This window comes from Manacus candei, unplaced genomic scaffold (genome assembly GCF_025592945.1).
Source record: "Manacus candei isolate 608988 ecotype Guabito, Panama unplaced genomic scaffold, ASM2559294v1 h1tg000034l, whole genome shotgun sequence".
Taxonomy (NCBI): Eukaryota; Metazoa; Chordata; class Aves; order Passeriformes; family Pipridae; genus Manacus; species Manacus candei.
In genome coordinates this window covers 6,900,974-6,921,066 of record NW_026138082.1, presented here as the reverse complement: position 1 = coordinate 6,921,066, position 20,093 = coordinate 6,900,974, and the positions used below count along the sequence as shown (strand labels likewise).

The 20,093-nt window shown below is 38.8% G+C and overlaps 1 protein-coding gene across 5 annotated transcripts in view; it reads left to right on the top strand.

Moving 5' to 3' along the window:
- The window catches only part of TPD52L1 (TPD52 like 1), a 53,085-nt gene extending 34,026 nt beyond the window's left edge, over nt 1-19,059 (top strand). For 4 of the 5 annotated variants that reach the window (XM_051792294.1, XM_051792298.1, XM_051792297.1 and 1 more), the window contains exons 4-8: nt 2,458-2,559; nt 9,049-9,063; nt 11,719-11,757; nt 13,450-13,510; nt 17,244-19,059. In XM_051792294.1, the coding sequence (XP_051648254.1) occupies nt 2,458-2,559; nt 9,049-9,063; nt 11,719-11,757; nt 13,450-13,510; nt 17,244-17,375 (349 nt within the window). In that variant the 3' untranslated portion in view covers nt 17,376-19,059. The remainder of the gene's footprint in view (nt 1-2,457; nt 2,560-9,048; nt 9,064-11,718; nt 11,758-13,449; nt 13,511-17,243) is intronic. The other variant, XM_051792295.1, reaches the window with a different exon arrangement.
- Nucleotides 19,060-20,093: the final 1,034 nt, after the last annotated feature.

The following is a 20,093-nucleotide window of genomic DNA, read 5'->3' as shown; positions in this document are numbered from 1 at the left end:
GATTTGCAGAGAACACAATATTGTTGGAATACCAAAATTGGTGTCATTTCAGCCAATTCCCAGGAGGTGTATTCTGACCAACGTAATGTTCAGAAATACGTAGGGGACTCTAATGTTTCTCAGTGAAATTTGAGTCTGTCTGCTGTATGTGGCATTTGGAACTGTTTCTCTTAACGGTTTTACACAGTGTGAAGAACTTGAGGAAGAAAGGTAAGACATGGAGATATTTTATCATAAAGTTAAATATGCCTATCAATAAATTTAACTCCAAGGTGTCATTTCAAAAAATCATTTCAGAAGGATATCTGCAAAGTATTTTACTATGTGCATTCAACCTATACATAAATAGGTTGTTTTACAAATGATCTTTTAGACCTGGAAGTCAAGTCTTTGCCTTCATTTTGTCATCAGCAAAATTCCACTTGTGCTGAATGGTTTAGGAAACTTCTCTGTCCGCAAACTGTCTAAGACTTGTATGCCACAGGCATTAGAGTATTTGATTTTTATTTTTTTTGTAGGCAACTCTTATCAAAAAGCTACGTGCTTATAGTTTGGCTGAAGTATCATTAATATCTTTTTTAGGGTCTCATCCCATTCTAGTTTATATGAGAGTATATCTACTGTCAGCAAGAGAATGACAGAGCTGTTAAACTAGTTACGCTAGAGAAAGAGGCCTCACTGAAATAAGAGCATTGCAATTCTTGCTATGTCCAGGGACAGACTGGCGAAGAAGAAATGAGATCTGGTGAAAACAACCTTTCCCATCTTCTCTGTATTTTATCAGAATAAACAAAACAGGCATAACCAGTGCTCCTTCCTTCCTAATTATAATATGTGTTCCTGTCAGTGTTGCCATGTTTTAGCCCTTGTTGGCATTCAGCGTTGTACCTTTGTTTGATTCTGCTTATCTAACTGGAGATTCCTAGGGAATTGGTACCCTAGTCTTCAGCTGCTCCCTGTAGATTGCCTTGTGAGTCAGTGAAGACAGAGACAAGTACATTCATAGAGGGAACCCTTTCACTTGGCAGTTTCAGAACTTGTTAGGCCAGTAGGATGTAAGAAATACTGTGGCTTAGGAACATAAAATCAAAGTATATTGTCTGAAAGACCAGAGCATTACTTGACATCTGCCATCCAACCTGTGGTTTGTAAAACACAGTCCTGAACAGAGGACTTTCAGCAACAGCTACTGCTGGAGCTAAAAGGACATGACATAAAAAGTGATGTGCCATGCTGCAAACATTAATCTTGTTTTCCCTCCTACCTCCACAAATTCATATTGCTTTCATATACATAAAAGTAAGAAGAAAATACTCTGTTGCAGGAATTATGCAGTGGGATTTTTTTTAATCAATCTCCAGTGTATTTTGGTACATGTTTGCAGTTCTATAGTTTTTGTTCAAAGGAGAATTAGAACCAGTAGAGTTGTATTTCTGAATTTTTCACTATCATTTCTTCAGTTCTTGTCTGCCAACACACACCACAGGATACAAGACTGATTATAATGTGCTCTCCTTTTGTTACTAGGTCAGTACTTCTAATTCTGAGCTTGTCTGCGTCATTGGGAGTATCAGATAATTTACTCAGAAGAAAGGCTCTGACATGCTGAGAGTTGGTTTAGTCAGCAGAATAGCATCTGTGCAGAAAAGCTTATTGATTCCTCTAAGAGAGAACTTTACTGAAGGGTCTGTGTGGGTCAGAGCATGTATTCTGAAACAGTAATTAAGGTGATTCTTTGTTTGAATCTGTATGCTATAACTGAAATTAGTAACTTCTAAGAGAATTCAATCCCAACAATATACATTCATTGTCTAGTCTTTTCATCTTTCTTTCTATGTCCTTCCCCAAACCTTCTTCCTTTAAAGAAATTTTAAAAAATAAAAAAAAGGAAACTTGTAGCATATAAAAACAGATTTGATCAATTTTTTTCCAATGTGAAATATCACAGAATCATTTTGAAGTGCATTTGTTAAATGTACCTAATATGTATACGCTTGCAAGAGCAGAGTTGTATTTGTCCTGATTCTTTTCTGTGCTCCAGATAACAGATTTTGCCACGAGGTCAGTGTGTGCTGTAAGAATGCTTATTTGATGTAAATGTGATTTTACGTAAACCAAAGTTGTATCAAACAGGTATTCAACAAATCGCCATATTCTGCTTTTAAACAGCATGTGCTGGCCCGTCTGGGGGATGTTACTTGCCAGCAGGAAAGACACAGCAAAGGATTGCTCTGGGAGAGCGTTTTGCTCATATGAGGATTAAACTGCACTTGGGAAGCAGTGCAGAAGTGGGCTTCCTCACCATTTGTTTTGTGCTACAGTTACCTTGTTTCTTAAGCCTTCAGTGTTTGGGACTTTAAGGTGTGGAAATAAGGGAAAAGGGAATTAATTGCATGGGATTCTAGTTGCTCTTTTTTAATACTTACCACTGTTTCTGTTCTGGTTTTTTGTTTTCAGTTACAAGAAAACACATGAGACCCTGAGCCATGCAGGACAAAAAGCAACAGCAGCTATCAGTAATGTAGGAACAGCTATCAGCAAGAAGTTTGGAGATATGAGGTATAGGCATCTGCTGCTTCTCTGGTCTTATTTTGAGAACAAAATGTATAAATGGTTTGTCAGCTCTTCTTTTACTTCTACGTTAGTGTTTTACGGGTTCAAGTAGTTTGTAGTCTTGAGTATTTTGCAGCATTCATGTTTTTAACTGAAAAGAAGGTATAATGATGAATGAAGATGTAATTTTTATTAGAGTCCTGGTTTGTTTGTTTGTTTGTTTTTTAAAGTACAGTTGGAAATCCCTTTGAAATAACTTTGCAAGCTCAAGGAAATATACAAGTTAAAATGGAACAAAAAATTGCTGTTAGATCTTTATTAACCCAATTTTATTCATACATGGACTCTGGAGAAAAATATCATCTGAAGAAAAGAAGCCTGCCTAGAAGCTGCTTGTGAAAAGATAAAAAAATATTTTAGGCTATTTTTTGTCATTTTTTTCGAAGTGTACTGCAAAATTTTGTTCTGAAGTTGTATAAAAATAGATATGATAGAAGTAACAGGAGTTGAGGTCAGTACAAAAACTGTCACTTAAATGCAACTTCAGTGTCAAGCTTTATATGTTGATGTGGCTTTTAAAATGTTGATCCCTCAGCATGAGAGCAGAAATTGTACGCTGTAAACCAGCACTCCAGTTTTCATTAGGTAGCAAGATTACAGAACTTCTTGAGTGTTTGAAGAAGTTGATTTTCTTTTTTGTGATGAAATAAATGGACATGGGTAACTCTCCAATGTATTGTTTGAGCTGCAGAATTAGAGTCTCATTTATTAGAGATATTGGTATATATTCACTTTTTTGTCATTTTGTATTCTATGAGGTAACCATATCCTAAGACCTGTGTGTGCTGCAAATGGCTGAAGCATGGTTCTTGGCAGCTAAAACTTCTTTTTCCACTTTTTAAATTTTAATCTGAATCTTAAGCTATCTTTAGAGTCTCCCCTTTATACCTACCTTTTACATGCAGTTTAATAAACCCTTTACAGAAGTGCTGCTGTTTTTATAGGTGAAAATAAAAAAGGAAAATCTTCATCACAATATGATCAGCTTTACAGTGTCTTTTTCCACACTGCAGTTCAAAATGGAAATTTAGTGCATGACTTGCAACCAGGGTATCAACATAACTAAGAATTTTTGACTTGATGCAGTTAAACATTCATGGGTAGTATATGTCTATCAAAGGGTATAAGAATAGCCTCTTGTCAAAAAAGGCATGCAATTGTGTTTTCCTCTTACATTTTTTTTAGCATTCAGCAATCTGAGAGCTGAAAACTTTCTAAAACATAGATTTGAGCTTTCATTTAAAAGTTTTTAAGATTTTTCTTAATTAGTTTATTTAGAATTTATTTTAATTTGTATGAGCTTTTGACATTCATAACATCTCATGTCTCCCCAGATGAATAGGCAGTTATGTGGTAAAGTGTGTGGTTTGTTCACTCATTCATTCCCTACTTGGAGTCTCCCTGATGTCTTTCTTTTGATGCCTTCTGGCTCTTCCATTATGAGAAACAGTGAGTGAGTCCTTCTTCTGTCCTTCATGTCAGTCATTATTTCCTGTGGTTTTATTTTATTTCACTTCAGTTCCCTCTTTCCAGGCTCCAGTTGTATGAGTCACTTTCACAAGCCTTTTTGCTACCTTTGTATATTCTTTCTGCCTTGCATGCATTTATAGTTGTATTCTATGTTTTTGAGAAGTGCATGAGATGTGTGTGATGCATGTGTTCCATTTCATTTTCTGTTCATTCCGAGCACTTTCTCTTGTAAAAAAGACAAGCCTACAGCTTAGCAAACAGGTGCTGTTGCTGTTTCCATACTTTAGACCCTACAGCAGTGACCAAAGAGTTGGTGTGCAAATACCTTAAGTGCTGGCTCTTGATCACAAAGGGAAGGATGACTTTAACAGTTCAAGATTTCTTAGTTCCTGTTACTTATGCTTCGCACAGGGTGCGAGATTAACTGCAAAGCAGAAATGTCTTCACTGAAATAGATCATGTTTATCCTTTGTTATTTCCCCTAATTAATCACTGTTACCAAATGCCTTTGTTGTTATCAATGCTCATCCCCTTGGAAATCATCCTTCTGACTAGCACTCAGAGGGCATTTGGAAGGTATTTATCCCATTAACCCTTTAGCCAAGGGCTCAAGGCAGAGGCTGAGTCCCTAGGCACTTTGATTAATCAAGAAGCTGGTTTATTGTAGCTTCCTTTGATTGAATTTTTTTTCTTGAACCTGGTTAAGAATTTTTCAAGAAAATATGAACTACCAGCACTGCCTTTTTTGTGGACACTTATTGTTTTCAGTTGAGTTTTCAGTTAGGAGAGTTTTCTTGGCACTTGATGAAGAAGCAAGTGGTCTAGCCAGATTCCCATAGTTATAGAAAGAGTGGCATGACTTGGGCCTTCTGCACCTGCTGAACATCCTAAATCTGGAGTGATGGTTAGTATGCTTCCCTCAGCAACAAAGCTGGCCTAAGATTTTGGCTCAGCTTGGGCAGATGCAGTTCTGTGTGGGGTCACACTGTAAACCTTATCACTTACATAACCTGGTTTTAAAAATCTTCCCCCTCCCTTTCCAATCCCAGTTGTGTTTGTGGGAGTTAACTGTAAAGAGGCAGGAATTTTCTGTGTCATTGTTTACTTGCTTTTTTTGCTAATCCAAATAATTTTATTTCAGGGATCTAGTATATGGATTATCACCACCCCCTCCCATAATGCCGATTTAAACAAACATCAGACTCTAGCTTAATTCTCTTGGTTAGGCATTAAGGCTGATAGTCACCAATGGCACCCAGATGCAAATCCCTGTTCTGCTTTCATTCAGAGCAGACACTTGAAACTGATTTCTAAAATCCAGATGTCATCATAATTCCCAGTATGTTCAGCAGTCTTACCCCCTGCCTGTGGCGATGGTGATTTTGAAAGGGTTTGTAGTCAGCCTGACTAAATACTGAAGCCTGCCTTCTTTATGAAACAAAATTCTGCTTTCTATGTTGCTTGCTATGTCAACTGTACAGAGCACTACGTGAAACATATATTTCTGTTCTGAAGATGCTGTATGTTAATTTTAACCTTGTATTATCTCTAAAAATATTACTAAAACATCATATAACAGCAACAGGCCAAATAGATTCCTCCAAATGTGCTATTCTGCTGTGTTAGCATTCAAGAAGATAAAATCTACAAGAAAGAAAAATGAGAAAATTCTGTGTCTGAAAGAACAGCCTTTGGGGACCAAGTGCTTTTCATGCAGTTGCTGGGCTTCTCTTTCATCCCCACCCTGGCTTTCAGGTGTCACAACTCTCTAATTCATTTTGTGCATGAATAATCAGTAGCATTTTACATTTTCTGAATTTTATATTAGTGCTTGTATGGTCTATTTGCAGTCATAATGCATCCTATCCTAAATATTATCATGTTACTAGAAATACCAGAAATGCATATAAAGACAGTGTACTGGTACTTTTGCTTTAGGATACAAACCAGACACTAGCAATGTAGCTGAGATAATAGATTCTTTATGAATAGCTCTTGTGATTAGTTATATGCCATCAAGATTTTTTGTTGCTTCTCCACCCCCAGCTCATATTGTCTCTAATATTTTTCTGACATGGAAGGCAAAGGGGAAGAGTGGGGTCTCGGGTCGCTTACAAGGCAATAGTATGGGCTCAGATGTCTCAATATTAAAGTTATTATGCTGACATTTTAACATGGCTTTTGCTATGTAGAGCACAGATGTGATAAGAGTTGAGGGTCTTTACCCCTTTCCCCTTTACATACTGCTAAAGTTTGGATCTTTTCATGCAGTACTGTTGGACTGCTCTGCAGCCATCTGTGTGGATCTAAGTTTCATCCCTGCTGATGACCTTTTTAGAAACAAGTTGTGATACCAAGTGGGAGACTTTCTGGTTTTTGGTTTGCTTTAAAAGAAATAAAAAAAGGGGAAAAAAAAGGAAACTACTTACACTACTATGTGCACACTACCACATACATTGCTACTACTCAAGTAAATGTATTTAAAGATTAAGGTAACAAAGGCATGCATGCAATTTAGGATGTCAGCAGTTGTACTGCCTATAGAGGCTTCATTCAGCTGTCTCATACATTTTCTTTAATTACATGATCACACAGACCCCTTTCAAATTCAGTGCCTGGGATGAGCCAGCTCTCAAGATGAATGAAGATAATATAATGCCTCATTCCTGCCAGGAGTTGGAAGGCACATGTGGAAAGAGACAAAAGACTGCAGGGAGGGAGAGCCTGGGGGCATGACTGTGCCCCTCAGAGATGACAGGAATCAGCACAGAAGGCACGAGGCCCCAGAGGGGTGGAGTAAGGCAAAGTTCATCCCTCTGGCAAGGGGCAAGGAAAGTTCTGGGAAATACAAAGCAGATACTGGGAGAATGCATTAACCTGTTATTTTCTAAGGATCTAGAAGATAGCATGAAGACAAAAACATAAAAGGGTTTGTCAAGAACAATTATCTTGAACTGACAGCACCTGTCATAGCTGATAGATGGGAGGCAGGAGATGTCATAGAGCTTGACTTTGATAAGGCTGTCTGTACTGTTTTTGCAGCACTGGAGAAATACAGCTTAGGTGATATTGCTTTAGCAGGAAGAGAGCATAGGGAGTTGAAAATTATATCCAAAGAATAGGTCTCAGGAACTCACCATAATGCAGGATTTTGCAGGCATCTGTCCTGAGCCTATTAATTATCAGCATTTTCATTACTGGGTTAGATGAAGGCATCACAATGGCATCACTTTGAATTCCCATATGAGTGCAGTGGTAGAGTATGCAAGCACTTTAGACACGAGGATTAGAATTCCACATTTATTCAACATAGGAAAGTATAAGGTGCTTTATTGACAGATAGAAAAAAAAAAAAACCAAAATCAGAGATGGGGAGTGCTGACCAGCCAGCTTTGCAGAGAAGGGCCTGGCAAATGCTAGGCTGGAGGCTCACATGTGCAGCTGAACAGGGGTTATTTCTGAAGGCTATGAAATCTCTCTCATTTAATGTTTTTAGAAGCAGGTTGGGCCAATATCAATTGGTGATGGCTCAGGCATAATTTGTTTTAGCGCTTTGGGAATTGATTTTTGCTGTGCCTTTATTGTTGTGCCTTTTGGAGCTCTTTGTTGTGGTTTGTGGTGATGGTGGAGTTTTTGCACAGCCTTTTACAATTTCTGTGATCTAAGGATGTTCGGGGCACTTAAAACTGTTGCTGGAACTGAATTCCTTCAGATACTGTCATGCTCAAAACTACCATTCTTAAACCTTTCTGTCTTTGATAACCTTATACAGGAAATAGTAATACTGTCTTGCTTCAGAACATAATTTCATAAGCATTTCTTTTGCTGATGGGTGAGGCATTGTTTTCTCTCATTTCTACTGACACCCATTCATTTGTGCCGGTTTTTAGTGGTTTGCAGTAACAGATTTCCTTATCATATGGCTGTGTAAGTATCTGTATTAGCATGGAGAAAAGGGTGGCTGCTGCTGAGAGGCAGCAGGTAGTAAAAGGAGGCTGTATATGGCAACAGTATTACTTAAGCTGGTCTAAGCAGAACTGTGTTAAAAAGATAAACCCATGACTGTTGAAGAAGCACCAATGTACATGATGATATGTAAAACCCTGTAAATAAGCCTGAATAAATCAATACTTTTCTTTGGAGGAAGGAATGAATGTTGTGCAGTAAATAATGCATCACACCACACATTCAGAAAGGATGTGAGAAATAAGTATTGAAGAGACGTTCATTAAGTGTGCACCATCTATCTGGCTCACTGTATGAGACAAGTGTTCCCTTGAAGTGGTCTGTAATTAAAGACTACATCAGTAACACGGATGAAGAGAGGCTCATCATGTCTGCCTCATCATGTCTCAACTTTGGAACATTAACGACATCCTTTGAATATTGTATATCAGTGTGCCTTTCCCAGTTCTGCTGCCTTAATTAAGTTTCTTGTGAACTGGAACACAGTGTCAAAGTGTTTCAAGTATTGTTTTCAACACAAGTCTTTTAGAAAATGTCATTTTAGGAATTAAAAGCCCTTATTTTTTCCCAGCCTTCTTAACTGAGAGATGATTAAGAAATCCAGTGGGGAAAAAAAGACATTTACTATTGATGTACATGTACAATTCCAGTACACCTATATTGTAATAATATTAAGGTAGGATATGGGTAGGGAAACCAGTTAACATTGTTTAAATCTGATCTAATAAGAGAACACAAAACTTAGCAGACAATACTTCTGTTATCCAATCCATACAGAATATGTGACTGCATAGTGAAGGACTGTGTGAAAATTTTTGCTTTGAAGGGATCTTAACTGATTCACATTCTAGTGTGAATTCCAGCATCAAGATTTGAATGCAAATTATTTTATTTTTCTCCTTGGGCAGTTTGACATGTCACAGATATATATGTATATATTTGTTCCTTTTTCCTATTACTTTTAACTCTTGCTTTTCTTTCCTTGTGCATCCACCACAGATCACATTCAATTAGGTAAGAAACATTACTCTCCTTGAATACTGCCTCTGTATTTGCCAGGGTTTGTTTTATGGACTGTAAGGCAGTAACCTCTTTCCTTTTAGCATCATTATATAGGATAAAAGCATATGCTACTTAAAGTGTAATGCTTTATTTTTACAGCACGGTGAATATAACAAGAAATGGACTGGACGAAGTGTTTGCCTTGAGTATATTAGTCTGAAATTCAAATAATGAATGTGTTCAAAAGATGTTGGTCTTGGGAAAACCTATTTATACATAATTGCATTCTCTCAACCATCGTTTTCTGTCAGAGGTTGGAACAAAAGCAACAAACAGGAAAAATTCTATTCAGCTGAGTTTTAGAAAGATTTTATAAAGTATTTAATTACCTCCTCTTCAATGAAGCAAAAGTATCTTTGCCATGACTCTTGAGTCCTGGCAAAATTTCCAATAGTAGGCCAAGTTCTGAACATGATAACAGAGTTCTTTATATTTAGAGTTTGAACTTATTGATTCTATAATGCACTTCAATATATGATGAATAAGAAAACAATTTTATGTGTACTCAAAGATTCTATAAGTAGTCTGGCTTTACGTCAGGTCACCCTGCAGAAAGGCTGAACAGCCCTGAATCCCCTCCCAGTCCTTCTGGCCTTCTAGTGACTTCAGTGTACAGGAAAGCCCAAGAGTATTTTTTCCATTCAGCTAAATTATCCTAACATGGACTCTTACTTCCCTGAGAAAACTTCAAAACGTGGCATAGATTGACCTTCCTATCTCACTCTGACATGAAACCAAAATGTAATATTAAGCGACCTTTGTCATGAAGGATCTCTGTTCTCTGCCCTAATCACCATCACAGACATGTATGTCTTTAAAAAAATCCTTATTGTTTTAGGCTTCTCCTAAAAGAAGATATTGCCACTGTTTCTATAACCTGCATCCTCTTTAGAGAAATTAAAAGATGAACTCAATAAATAAATATTGTGCAATTTGCACTTAATGTTTGGATTGTCTGTCATGTCCGTCTCTCATCTGTGTGAATTTAATTTGGCAGAATGTAGTCTTCTTACTTAAACCTTCATATTTGGAATGTTTGCTATTAGAAGAGGAGCAGCCTATGCTGAAATACTTCCAAACTCTATTTGTGCCTATTTGTCATATGTTGCAAGACTAAAAAGGCAAGCATACTTGTTTAATTTAACTAGGATTGTTAAAGATTTGGTGCACTTGTGAAATGTTTGGGCTAATCTTTCATAACTCTTAAAAATTATATGCAAAATTGAACATGAAACATTTGCGTTGACTGCTGTCTGTTCTCGTCAATCTGAGCTTAGCAGAAGCCTTAAAATATACACAACAGCAAACATTTCGTATTAGATCTCTTTCACTTGCTTGCCAAATAGTTCTTCCTGCCCTTCCCCACCCCCATTTCTGAATCTTTAATCTGGAAGAAAAATCTGTATATGGACTCAATGCTGCTCTGAATTTGTACAGTTTAGAAAAAACACATATACTGTTTGTATGAGAGCTTTCATTTTTTAATGCTATAATCATGCTTTATGTGCAGCCAAATGTTAGTGGCTCTTTAAGTAAAGCTCTCACTGTTCTCAATCAGACCAGGCTGCAGCTGTCAGTCAACGCTGAAAGTGGCAATGCATGGATTTTTGAAAAAAGACATACTCCTGCAGCGCACACTTTACCTAAAATGCTCAGATCTAAATGTGCATATGGAAAGTTCTTAAATCTTAAATAAAAATTCTTATTTGGAACAGGCTTGATGCTTCCCAGCAGTGGGGAACAGGTGATGATGTGACAGCAGAGTTGGTTTTGATGGCTCAGGTGGGAGAATTTGGTTAATGCAAGTCAAGCAGTTAGTGTGGGTGGTCATCTGCAAGTTTAAAGGTGTGCAAGATGATTTGATGCAGAGGCTCCATCCTCTGCTTGCAACCTTCCAATGCTCTTGCTGCTGGGAAGCCTGAGGAGGGAAGTGTCATAAGGAAAGCTGGACGAGAGCTGTGGAAAACAGCTTCCTACCTTTGGTAAAGTTGAGGGGTGAAGGAGGAGGTGAAACATCTGAAAGAGATGTGGACAACTGAGAGTGCTGCCTCTCTGGTTGAAGGTAGCTGTTTAGTTATCCAGTTGTGCAGGAGCCTGTTCAAATTGGGAGTCAGCACTGGCTGTTTAGACTGTATATGTTGCACGTGCGGCAAAGGCAATTGCCTGCTCACCTACTGCCTTTAGCCAGCTCTGTGGATGTTCACAAACCAGAGGTGTGCTGCACTTGCCCAACACGGAGCTCATCCCTTGTTACTTTGAGTCACAGGGATGGCTCTCTGTTCCACTCTCACATGTTGTGTGTCTGTCTAGATAGCAGGAGCCTGTGCCACTTAAATGCATATTTCCAGGAACTGTTTTGCCTAATTGTTTTGAGCCCCATTGCTAGTCAGCTGACATGAGAATGATGTAGCAAGATCTTTAGTGCTGAGAGTGAGCTGGAGTTCACAAGTGAGTTTGACAAGCTGTTGCCATCAGGAGAGGAAGAAAACCAGCACTCTTGAAAATATGTATATGTACATTTAAAGTTGATTTAAAAAAATATATTATAATCATGTTGGAAATTGGATTTTACAGCTTTTTTTCTTTATTTTTACCTTTGTCCTACAGCTACTCTATTCGCCATTCCATAAGCATGCCTGCAATGAGGTAATATGCTACCCATATTCTGTTGCTATGATAATGTTCAGCAGTGTAATTAAGGGGGATTTGCATACTTTGATCCTGATCCTGCAGTTTTTGGTTAGATGAATAGTCTCACTTCAATCAATTAAGGTTATTCATGTAGATGAGGGCTGTAGGACAGGCCATCTGTTTTGGTTTTTTTTTTTAGTTTAATTGTATTAAATGTGTAATCTCTTGTACAAGCCTTTGAGTAAATGAAGTAGTTGTGAGATATATTTGAGTAGCTGATTGTTATCAGGTTTGTATTACTGAATCTGAAATTCAGTTGTTTTGCTGTCTCTAGAACATTGTCCAAAGCCCATTAATGTCAGAGATGCTTTCCACTCGAACAGGCTTTGGATCATGCTCCTATGGAGGGATTTTACATGAGTGCTTTCATATTTTAATGGCTATAATCATGCTTTACTTGATTGCAGCCCAATATTGACATCTGTTCAAGTAAAGCTCTGACTATTTTTTCAATAAAATTAGAATCCAGCTTTCTTTTTACTCCTTTGGCCTGTAAATATATGAATATCCCCCCTCCTTGCCAAGCATGTGGGAAAAACAAATCTCCTAACTATATGATGGATGCTAATTCATTCAGCTTCAACAGGTGAATAGTTTAAGGCAAGCATTCACCCACTGATGTGACCTATGGGTCAAATGCAAGTCATAAAACTCAGTTTCTCTCTCCTTTTGACCCTTCTTGCCCTATGAAAAATTCGTCATCTAATTAACAGAAACAAAATCTACATCATTTTTCCAACTGGCTTTTGTTTTCCCTTTCCTTAAATTAAGGTCATTTTAACTTAGCCTGATGAGGGATATGATGCAAATGTATTTGCAGAAATAGGAACTGTGCTGGACATCAGCATCTGAGCTGCAGAGCCTTCACTAATTATGAAGCACAATGTATGGAGCACTATAATTGAGCTCTCAGGTGTCAAGTGAGGAGGAGAGAACCAGAAGGTCCCCTTTACCCACTACAGATTTGCCCAAGTCCTTTGTGCTGGCTGAACACAGAGAAAAGCTTAGCTTTGTCAGAGAGGCACCTTAGGCACAGAGTCTCCCTGAAGTCTTTGTCTTTGAAAGCAGCAGGATACGTCTGCAGTCACAAAGTTACAGAGGGGGGGGTCAGGATTCCTCAAAGACATTTGGGACCCACTTCCTATGTAGTTCTAATCTCCTTTTTCTCATCCTCAGGACATTAAACTTGTCATCTTTTTAATAATGTAGGTTACAAACTTGCTCATCAGCTAAAAAAAATGTTCATTTGTTTACAGCAACAACACAAATGGACAAAGCTACAACAAAAATGATAAAACCGTAGAAATGCAGCTCTACAACCAGCATTCTAAGGCTGTTCTTCTAAGAGCATGAGAAATGTATCACAGAGTAGGCAGGCCAGTCACCATTTGTTTTCCATTACTAGGCAGGTTCTGCTTTTGCAAATTTGTAGCTAAAAAATACTCATCCAATTATCGTGATTGGATTTAACTGACAGAGCACAAGTTGAGTGTTCATAGCTTATCAGCCTATAGCCCTGTGCTGCCAGGCAGCCTTCATTCTGTCCTGGCGTTGTTGCCTGGTAAGAACTGATCATATTGTGGCGTTATCCCATGATGTTTACAACTGACTCTTTTTCCTTCCTTCAACTTTTTTTTTTTCTTGTAGGAATTCTCCAACTTTCAAATCATTTGAGGAGAAGGTTGAAACCACTGTCACAAGCCTTAAGGTAAAGGTTAGGGGCAGAGTTACATGGCTGTGTGTGTTAAAGTGTGACACCTTAGTTGTCCCTATCATTTATACAGGAGACCAGTTGAATTTGCTGTTCCATCAAGAATTTCATGGAACTGCAAGAGCACTAATGGAGAATGAAAGCAATATGGAGAATGAAAGCAATATGCAAAGAAACTGCCTTTCTCTGCTTTGTTAGTAAGAAATTATTTCTGTTGCCTGCCAAAGTGAGCAAGTGGTCTCAGAAATGCCAAAAACAGTGGTGAGAGCTGTCATGTAACTCAGGTGTGATTGATACTATCCTCTTAGCAGCTCTTAGCCACTAAGTCTTTCTTTGTCTGCAGATGTATTTCCTTTAAAATTTAAATGTTTTATCTGGATTTAAAATTTCAAAACTATATTGACATATTTGCTGCAGGAGAGGAACATCTAATGGCAAAGTTACCAGGCAGCACTAGTTAAGGCTCTTACTCAGCAGGGCAGAGCATGGCAAATTTGCAGTTAGCTAATCTTTGCTGCATGGTGAGGCACAAAGGGGCAACATGAGGGTTTGTCTCCTAATGGTTCTTGTTGATCAGATAAAGTCAAGTGTGTTCATAACATGGCATTTTACTTGGCTGTGATAGAATGCTTTATCATTTTCAGATTTTGAGTGTTCATGTTTATTTAGTGATAGATTGTTCTGACAACTTTAGGTCATGATAGTGTAGGGCAATTTCATCTTCGTGGCACTGTGTCAGAGAAGGAACAGTCATCTCAGTTTCCCAGGTGGGAGGCAGCATCCCAGGAAAGACTGAGTGTGTCTAGGAGGAGGAGCTAGAACAGAACCCAGAGCCCCAGAACAGTGCCTGTATACGCTTTCCTATTCTTTTTACTTTAGCTGCAAATGCATTTTATAGTCACCCTTACTGTAGGAGGAATCATTCATGCAGTGGGGTGCATCAGCTCGGAAGATCTGAATTCCTGTCTCCTGCAGTCAAGCCTATTGCTTGCATATATCACTTTATGTTCCTTCTACTTCTACCCATTGATATAAGGGATGCAGCTCACTGGAACACCTGAAGTCTGAAATATTTTGGGTTGGTTGGTTCTTTTGTTGGGTTTTTTTTTGGGGGGGGGGGTTCCCCCATTTTTCACCAGCAGGAGAAGTGCAGCACATTTTGTATCCATTTAGTCACTAAACCTACTCTTGGGGCTTTCAGTAGTACTTCTAGCTCCCAAGTTTGCATCTAGACTACTCTAGACTCCAGAAATCCATACTTCCTACACATAGGCCAACCTTTGAGAGACAGCTTAACACCTTGCTTTCAGGGATAAAGGACAAATGTGAGTGATGTTCTTTCTGCATCAAAGGAGGGGTTGTCTGTTTCCAGTCACCTCAGTGTGATTCAGAAAAAGTCAGTTCAAACTACACAGCTCTGAAGACCATTTCCTCTCACCATTTCCTCCACTTGAGGAGGCAGAACTGTTGATTAAGCAAAGGTGTTCTAGAGGAGACTATTTGTCAGGTCAGCTCAGCCTGCTGTGTTTAGAGTGCTCTTAGATCATCCTTTAAGGAATCTCTAATTAAGAAGGACAGTACAGTAAGTTTTGAGTCTGAAATAATTCACTGTCCATTGGCAAACCCACTAGCATTTTCTGAAATATTTTCTGTCTGTTTTCTCATTCTTTCTTTCATTTCCTTGTGCAAATGGGGAAGCTGGAGTTATGGACCTAGGGTGCCACCAGTATGGGCTATGGACAAATGGGAATGTCTCAGCACTGTTCTTCCTTTTGCCTGCCTCTTTTCCAAGCCTTGTAAGATTAGGAGGACTGGGGGATGGGGGGAGAAATCATGTGGTTCCTCTTCAATTCTAGGATCCTGTTGTGGTCTGAAAAAGTGGGGAACTTCCCAGAGAGGCTTCTAAAGAAAAAGAAAAGGACAGCAGCAGTCTTATCATGTCCCTCGCACCTCCTGTATTAGCCAAAACTGATGTTCAGATTTCATACATTTAGAAGTCAAATTTAAAAATAAATTTGATTTGCTCTTGGAGTTTGGTCTGTGGGTTGCAGCTCTCCTGGGAGAATATATTAGTTCAGTTTCCCCTGGTAATCAAACAGCACCTGGGTGCCTCATTCTTTTCAGCTTTTCTGAAAATCTGAACACAGGTGAATTAAATGTTTGCATAAACACTGAGGTACCGGCCAGTGAAGTGACTTTCCTCATTCTTGGTTCTGGATGGAAGAGTAGGCAGAAAAGCAAATGAAAGAAAAAGAAAATGAAATTGCATTAATGTTTCTTATTTTGAGGTGTCTAAATCAAGATGCACGTTATCTGAGTCATTTGAAGCAGCGCAGGAATAGCTTACTTTCACAACCACCCTGATCAGTCTGAATCAATGTTCTTTTGAGAATTTTAATTGGCAAATAAAAGTCATGAGCCTTGCCATAAAAACTTAATACTAGCTTTACTAGGCAGTAGCTGCCTTTTTGCTGGAAATTCTGGGCCCACCAGCATTTTACAATACATGTATTTCATATTGCTATTTGCAAAAATCAGTGATGGACAGACACCTTCTGAAACTAGACTGGATACAGATTTTTACCTCTTGAGATGGGAACTTTTAATCAGTGACTCAAACTGTCAGAGCAAATATCAAGCCCACTACTACCTTATTTTATTTCAAACTAGGCAAACTGCTGAGCTAGCTAAAGAAACAAAGGATTACATAGGATTAACCCTTTGGAAACTTAGGACACAAAGTTCATTTAATTAAAATAACCTTTCTTGAACATTCAGTGGCTGACAGGCTTGAAAAATGAGAGCTTGTCTTTAAGTCCTGCTACAATTCTAGGATGGAGTACAGAGTTTTGCCCTGTTTTCAGACTCGAGTCAACTTTGAGTGGGCATATCAGCAAGCCAAGCCACAAAAGAACATTTTCTTACCAAGACAACCTAGTCAAAACAGCTTTGTCTCTTCGTCACATTGGCTTGGTCATTTCCAAATCTTTAGATAAAGCTCTGTCTTTGTTAGGAAAACTCTGTTTCAGAGATTAGGTCTTACTGGTTTTTACTTTTACTACATTTACAAATTCAGTGACCTGAAGCATTCTGGAAGTAAATGTGCAAGCACGTTGTCATATATTTCATTAATGTAATTTGATATCTCTTCACCACCTTCCTCAATGAAAATGCTGCAGGCAGTTTGGTATATCAATATCTATGTAGCTGCAAGTGCCTGAAGGGAGACAAGCTGATGGGTTTGTTCTTTGGCTACTACATTCCTTCTGCTGTCCAAAATCCCAGTACGGTTTATGTATTTTGCAAGAAGGTGTGTTACCATTGCAGGCGGATGGGCCACTTAGCAAATGAACTAGTTCATTTTAATACCCATCTCTTATCCAGGCTTCATAGAACTGGAAAAAAACAGTGAAACCAGTGTGAGCTACTCACACTGGGTTTAGTGGTAGGGTCTAGGATTCTGCTTGGGATCTGCCTAGGGACTGGTTCCTTTAAGTGTTATGAGACATGCCACTGGCAGATTTTACAATGGTAGCCTAGTTTAGAAATTGGGGGAGGAAAGAATTTGCTTTATTTGACTGTTTTTGTAGCTGTTGTTCTAAGAAAAAACATCCTATGTGTTCTCTGCCTGAACAGTTCCCAGCCCTCCATGACCATGGGGTGGAATGCAAATGGGACTTGCTTCAATGTGAACAGAAGAACTTTCTGTTTTCTGTTTGCCTTGTTTCAGACCAAGGTTGGTGGGACAAGCCACACAGGAGGCAGTTTTGAAGAAGTTCTCAGCTCTACAGCCCATGCCAGCGCTCAGAGCTCTCTTGCTGGTACCCGACTTCCTGAGAGTGAAGAAGAGCTTCAGTGTTAAGCTTCAGGCCCTCCTGAGCCCCACATACTTCTCTTCAGAGACTTGCCCAGACAGTGATTTGCAACCTTCTCTCACCACACAACTTGTGCAACAAGGTTTTGTCAGCTTTGGAAAACTGCCTCCCTGGCCTTGTGTTGGAGAAATGTTTCCTCTCCCTGTTTCTATTTTAGATGGGCCGTTTTAGCGCCAGGTACTTTGTACATCATAGAAACCACACACCAGTCATTGGCTATAATGCACTAAATTCTGTGTTAAGTGACTAACATAGTTTTCATTTTCACATGACTTCCCTCCAACAGTCTCCCAGTTCCTGTTTCTTATCTCTTTTAGTTTACTCTTTTGTATGTGTTGGTTTCTGGATCCCCTCTCAGTGCCACATCAGACAGATGGACCTAGAGCTGTGCTAAGCTTTCAGCTGCCAGCAGCAGCCCATACACCAGCTGTCTACCAGCCATACCAGGTGCCCTTTGTTCAGGAGTTTCAGTACATGATCTGTTTCCTAACAGAATTAAAATCACTTATTGTCACAAAAAATTTTTTCTCCTTCACTGGTACAGTCTGGCACTGCCTTCCACCTGTTAATCGGCAGAGCTAAGGACAGGAAGAAACCCCCAGTTATTCATGCAGAAACTGAACTGATCACAGCTCTGGATTCAAGATGGTCACTGTGGCTGGAAAAGTTTCAGTTTAGAAATATGTACCATTGCTTGCTCTCTGTGGTTTGGTAAGGCTTGACACTATAAGTTAATTACAAAATCAAGTGGAGCGGAGGAAACCTCTAATATTTTTGCCTCCATATCTTACCCTCAAAAATAAGGAAAGTATTTATGAGCTTCAGTCAAGCTACAGCCTTAAGTGAAAGAATACAAACCCAACAACTGGCTTCAGATGTGCCATAGGTTAGAGAGCCCATGCCTTCAGGCCACATTTCAGAGCTACTAGGATAGACCCTGTCATCTCACAATATACCGGATGAGTAAAAACTTTACTTCACTCTTGGTGTCAAATTTTGTCATGCTTTGCTCCGGGACAAAATTCCACCAACTCCATTATCTCTGCTCAGTCACCAAGAGCCAGGCATCTCTCAGCTTTGATTCAGCATGCTTTCTTGCATTCTTCTAACTTTTTTTCTAAGGAAAGAGCAGCACGTTTGTGACACTATCTGGCTGTCTAGTGAGCACGTGTCAGTATGCATGTTGCATTATTAGGTTCACCAGATTGAGGAGAGCACAATGTTATCAATAAACAAGACGGAAAAGAGCCTGGCTACTTTGAAAATGGATGCATTTTTTGAGCATACGCCAAAGCTTCAAATCAGTGTTAGTGAGTTTGACATTACAGACTGCTTAAAATTTGTGAGAAAACTTGGCTTTAAGTGATTTTTTTTTTCCTGTGTGGCTTTTGGTAGTTTTTACAGAGTTGAAAGTCTTTTTGTAATGTTCTACTGGACATAAGCTAACTTTGGACATTTATATCACATGCCTCTTTAGTGTGATTTTTAGCATGGAAGCAAATCTAATTATGCTTTTCTAGTATTCTTGTGACAATTTTCTAGCTTATTTTATGTGGTTTTTTGCATAAATGTGAATTTATTTAAAATGTAAGCTATTAATTGTCTAGTTTGTGTAAATGAAGTTCTTGATATTCTTATTAAAAATAAATTTCTCTCTTACTCTTTTACCCTTTGTGATGTTTTAATTCTGTGTTTACTAGTAGTACTGAGCAACCTGGTCTGGTGGGAGGTGTCCCTGCCCATGGCAGGGGGGAGTTGGATGGTCTTAAAAGTCCCTTCCAACCCAAACCATTCTATGATTCTATGATTACTGTGCATCTATAAGCCTTGCTATTTCATGGAAGAATATCAAAGTAAGTTGCATGAACATAATCTGCTATTTTTACTTACAGTTTTTAAAATCTGTTCAGTTTCTTCTGGGCCTGAAATTCCCCATGAAAAATCTAGGGCCCAAGTTTTGAAAATTCTGAGGTTCAATGGAGAAACATACTTGAACTAAGTTCAATAAAAGTCAAATGCATGGCAGAAAACATCTAGGTCTAAAACCACTGACCTTTTGAACAGGGCCAGCAGCCAAACCAAGCTCAAAACATGGAGTCCAAACACTGTTGGGACACTAATTTAGACCTCATTTTATTTATTTATGTATGTATACACATTGGAAATACTTCTGGGGAGCAGTAAATTGCATTTAATTGGATTCATTAAGAGCATAATTTCAATAGTGCTAGTGGAGGTAGGCTGGCCAGGCAAGCTTCACTTCAATAAAAATTCTTAAATGTTACTGTCATGACAGCAGCTGCCACTAGGTGTAGGGTCAATGCTCATATGAACAGATCAGAAGAAAGACATGAGGAGGCAAGTTCCTCTTGCAGGTCATGGGTCGAGCACCTTTTCCTACAGGTGAATAGTGCACTTTAGAACTGCATTAGGAAGCCTGAAACCCCACAGGCTGTTTGCTAACCTATCTGTCAACCTCTCATCACAGCTCGTGCTTTCTGATCACACCTTCTTCTCCCATCTCCTTCCAACTAACTCCTGTTTCTGTCACAATGCAGTGTCCAAAACTGACATAGGATTGCAGTGGCAGCAAGTAGAAGGGAATGTAATTTTACACATTTTTTTAAAACCAAATCCAACACAATGCATACCCAAACCATGTCTCCATTTCTCAGGCTAGCACCACTGCACTGGGGTTTCACACT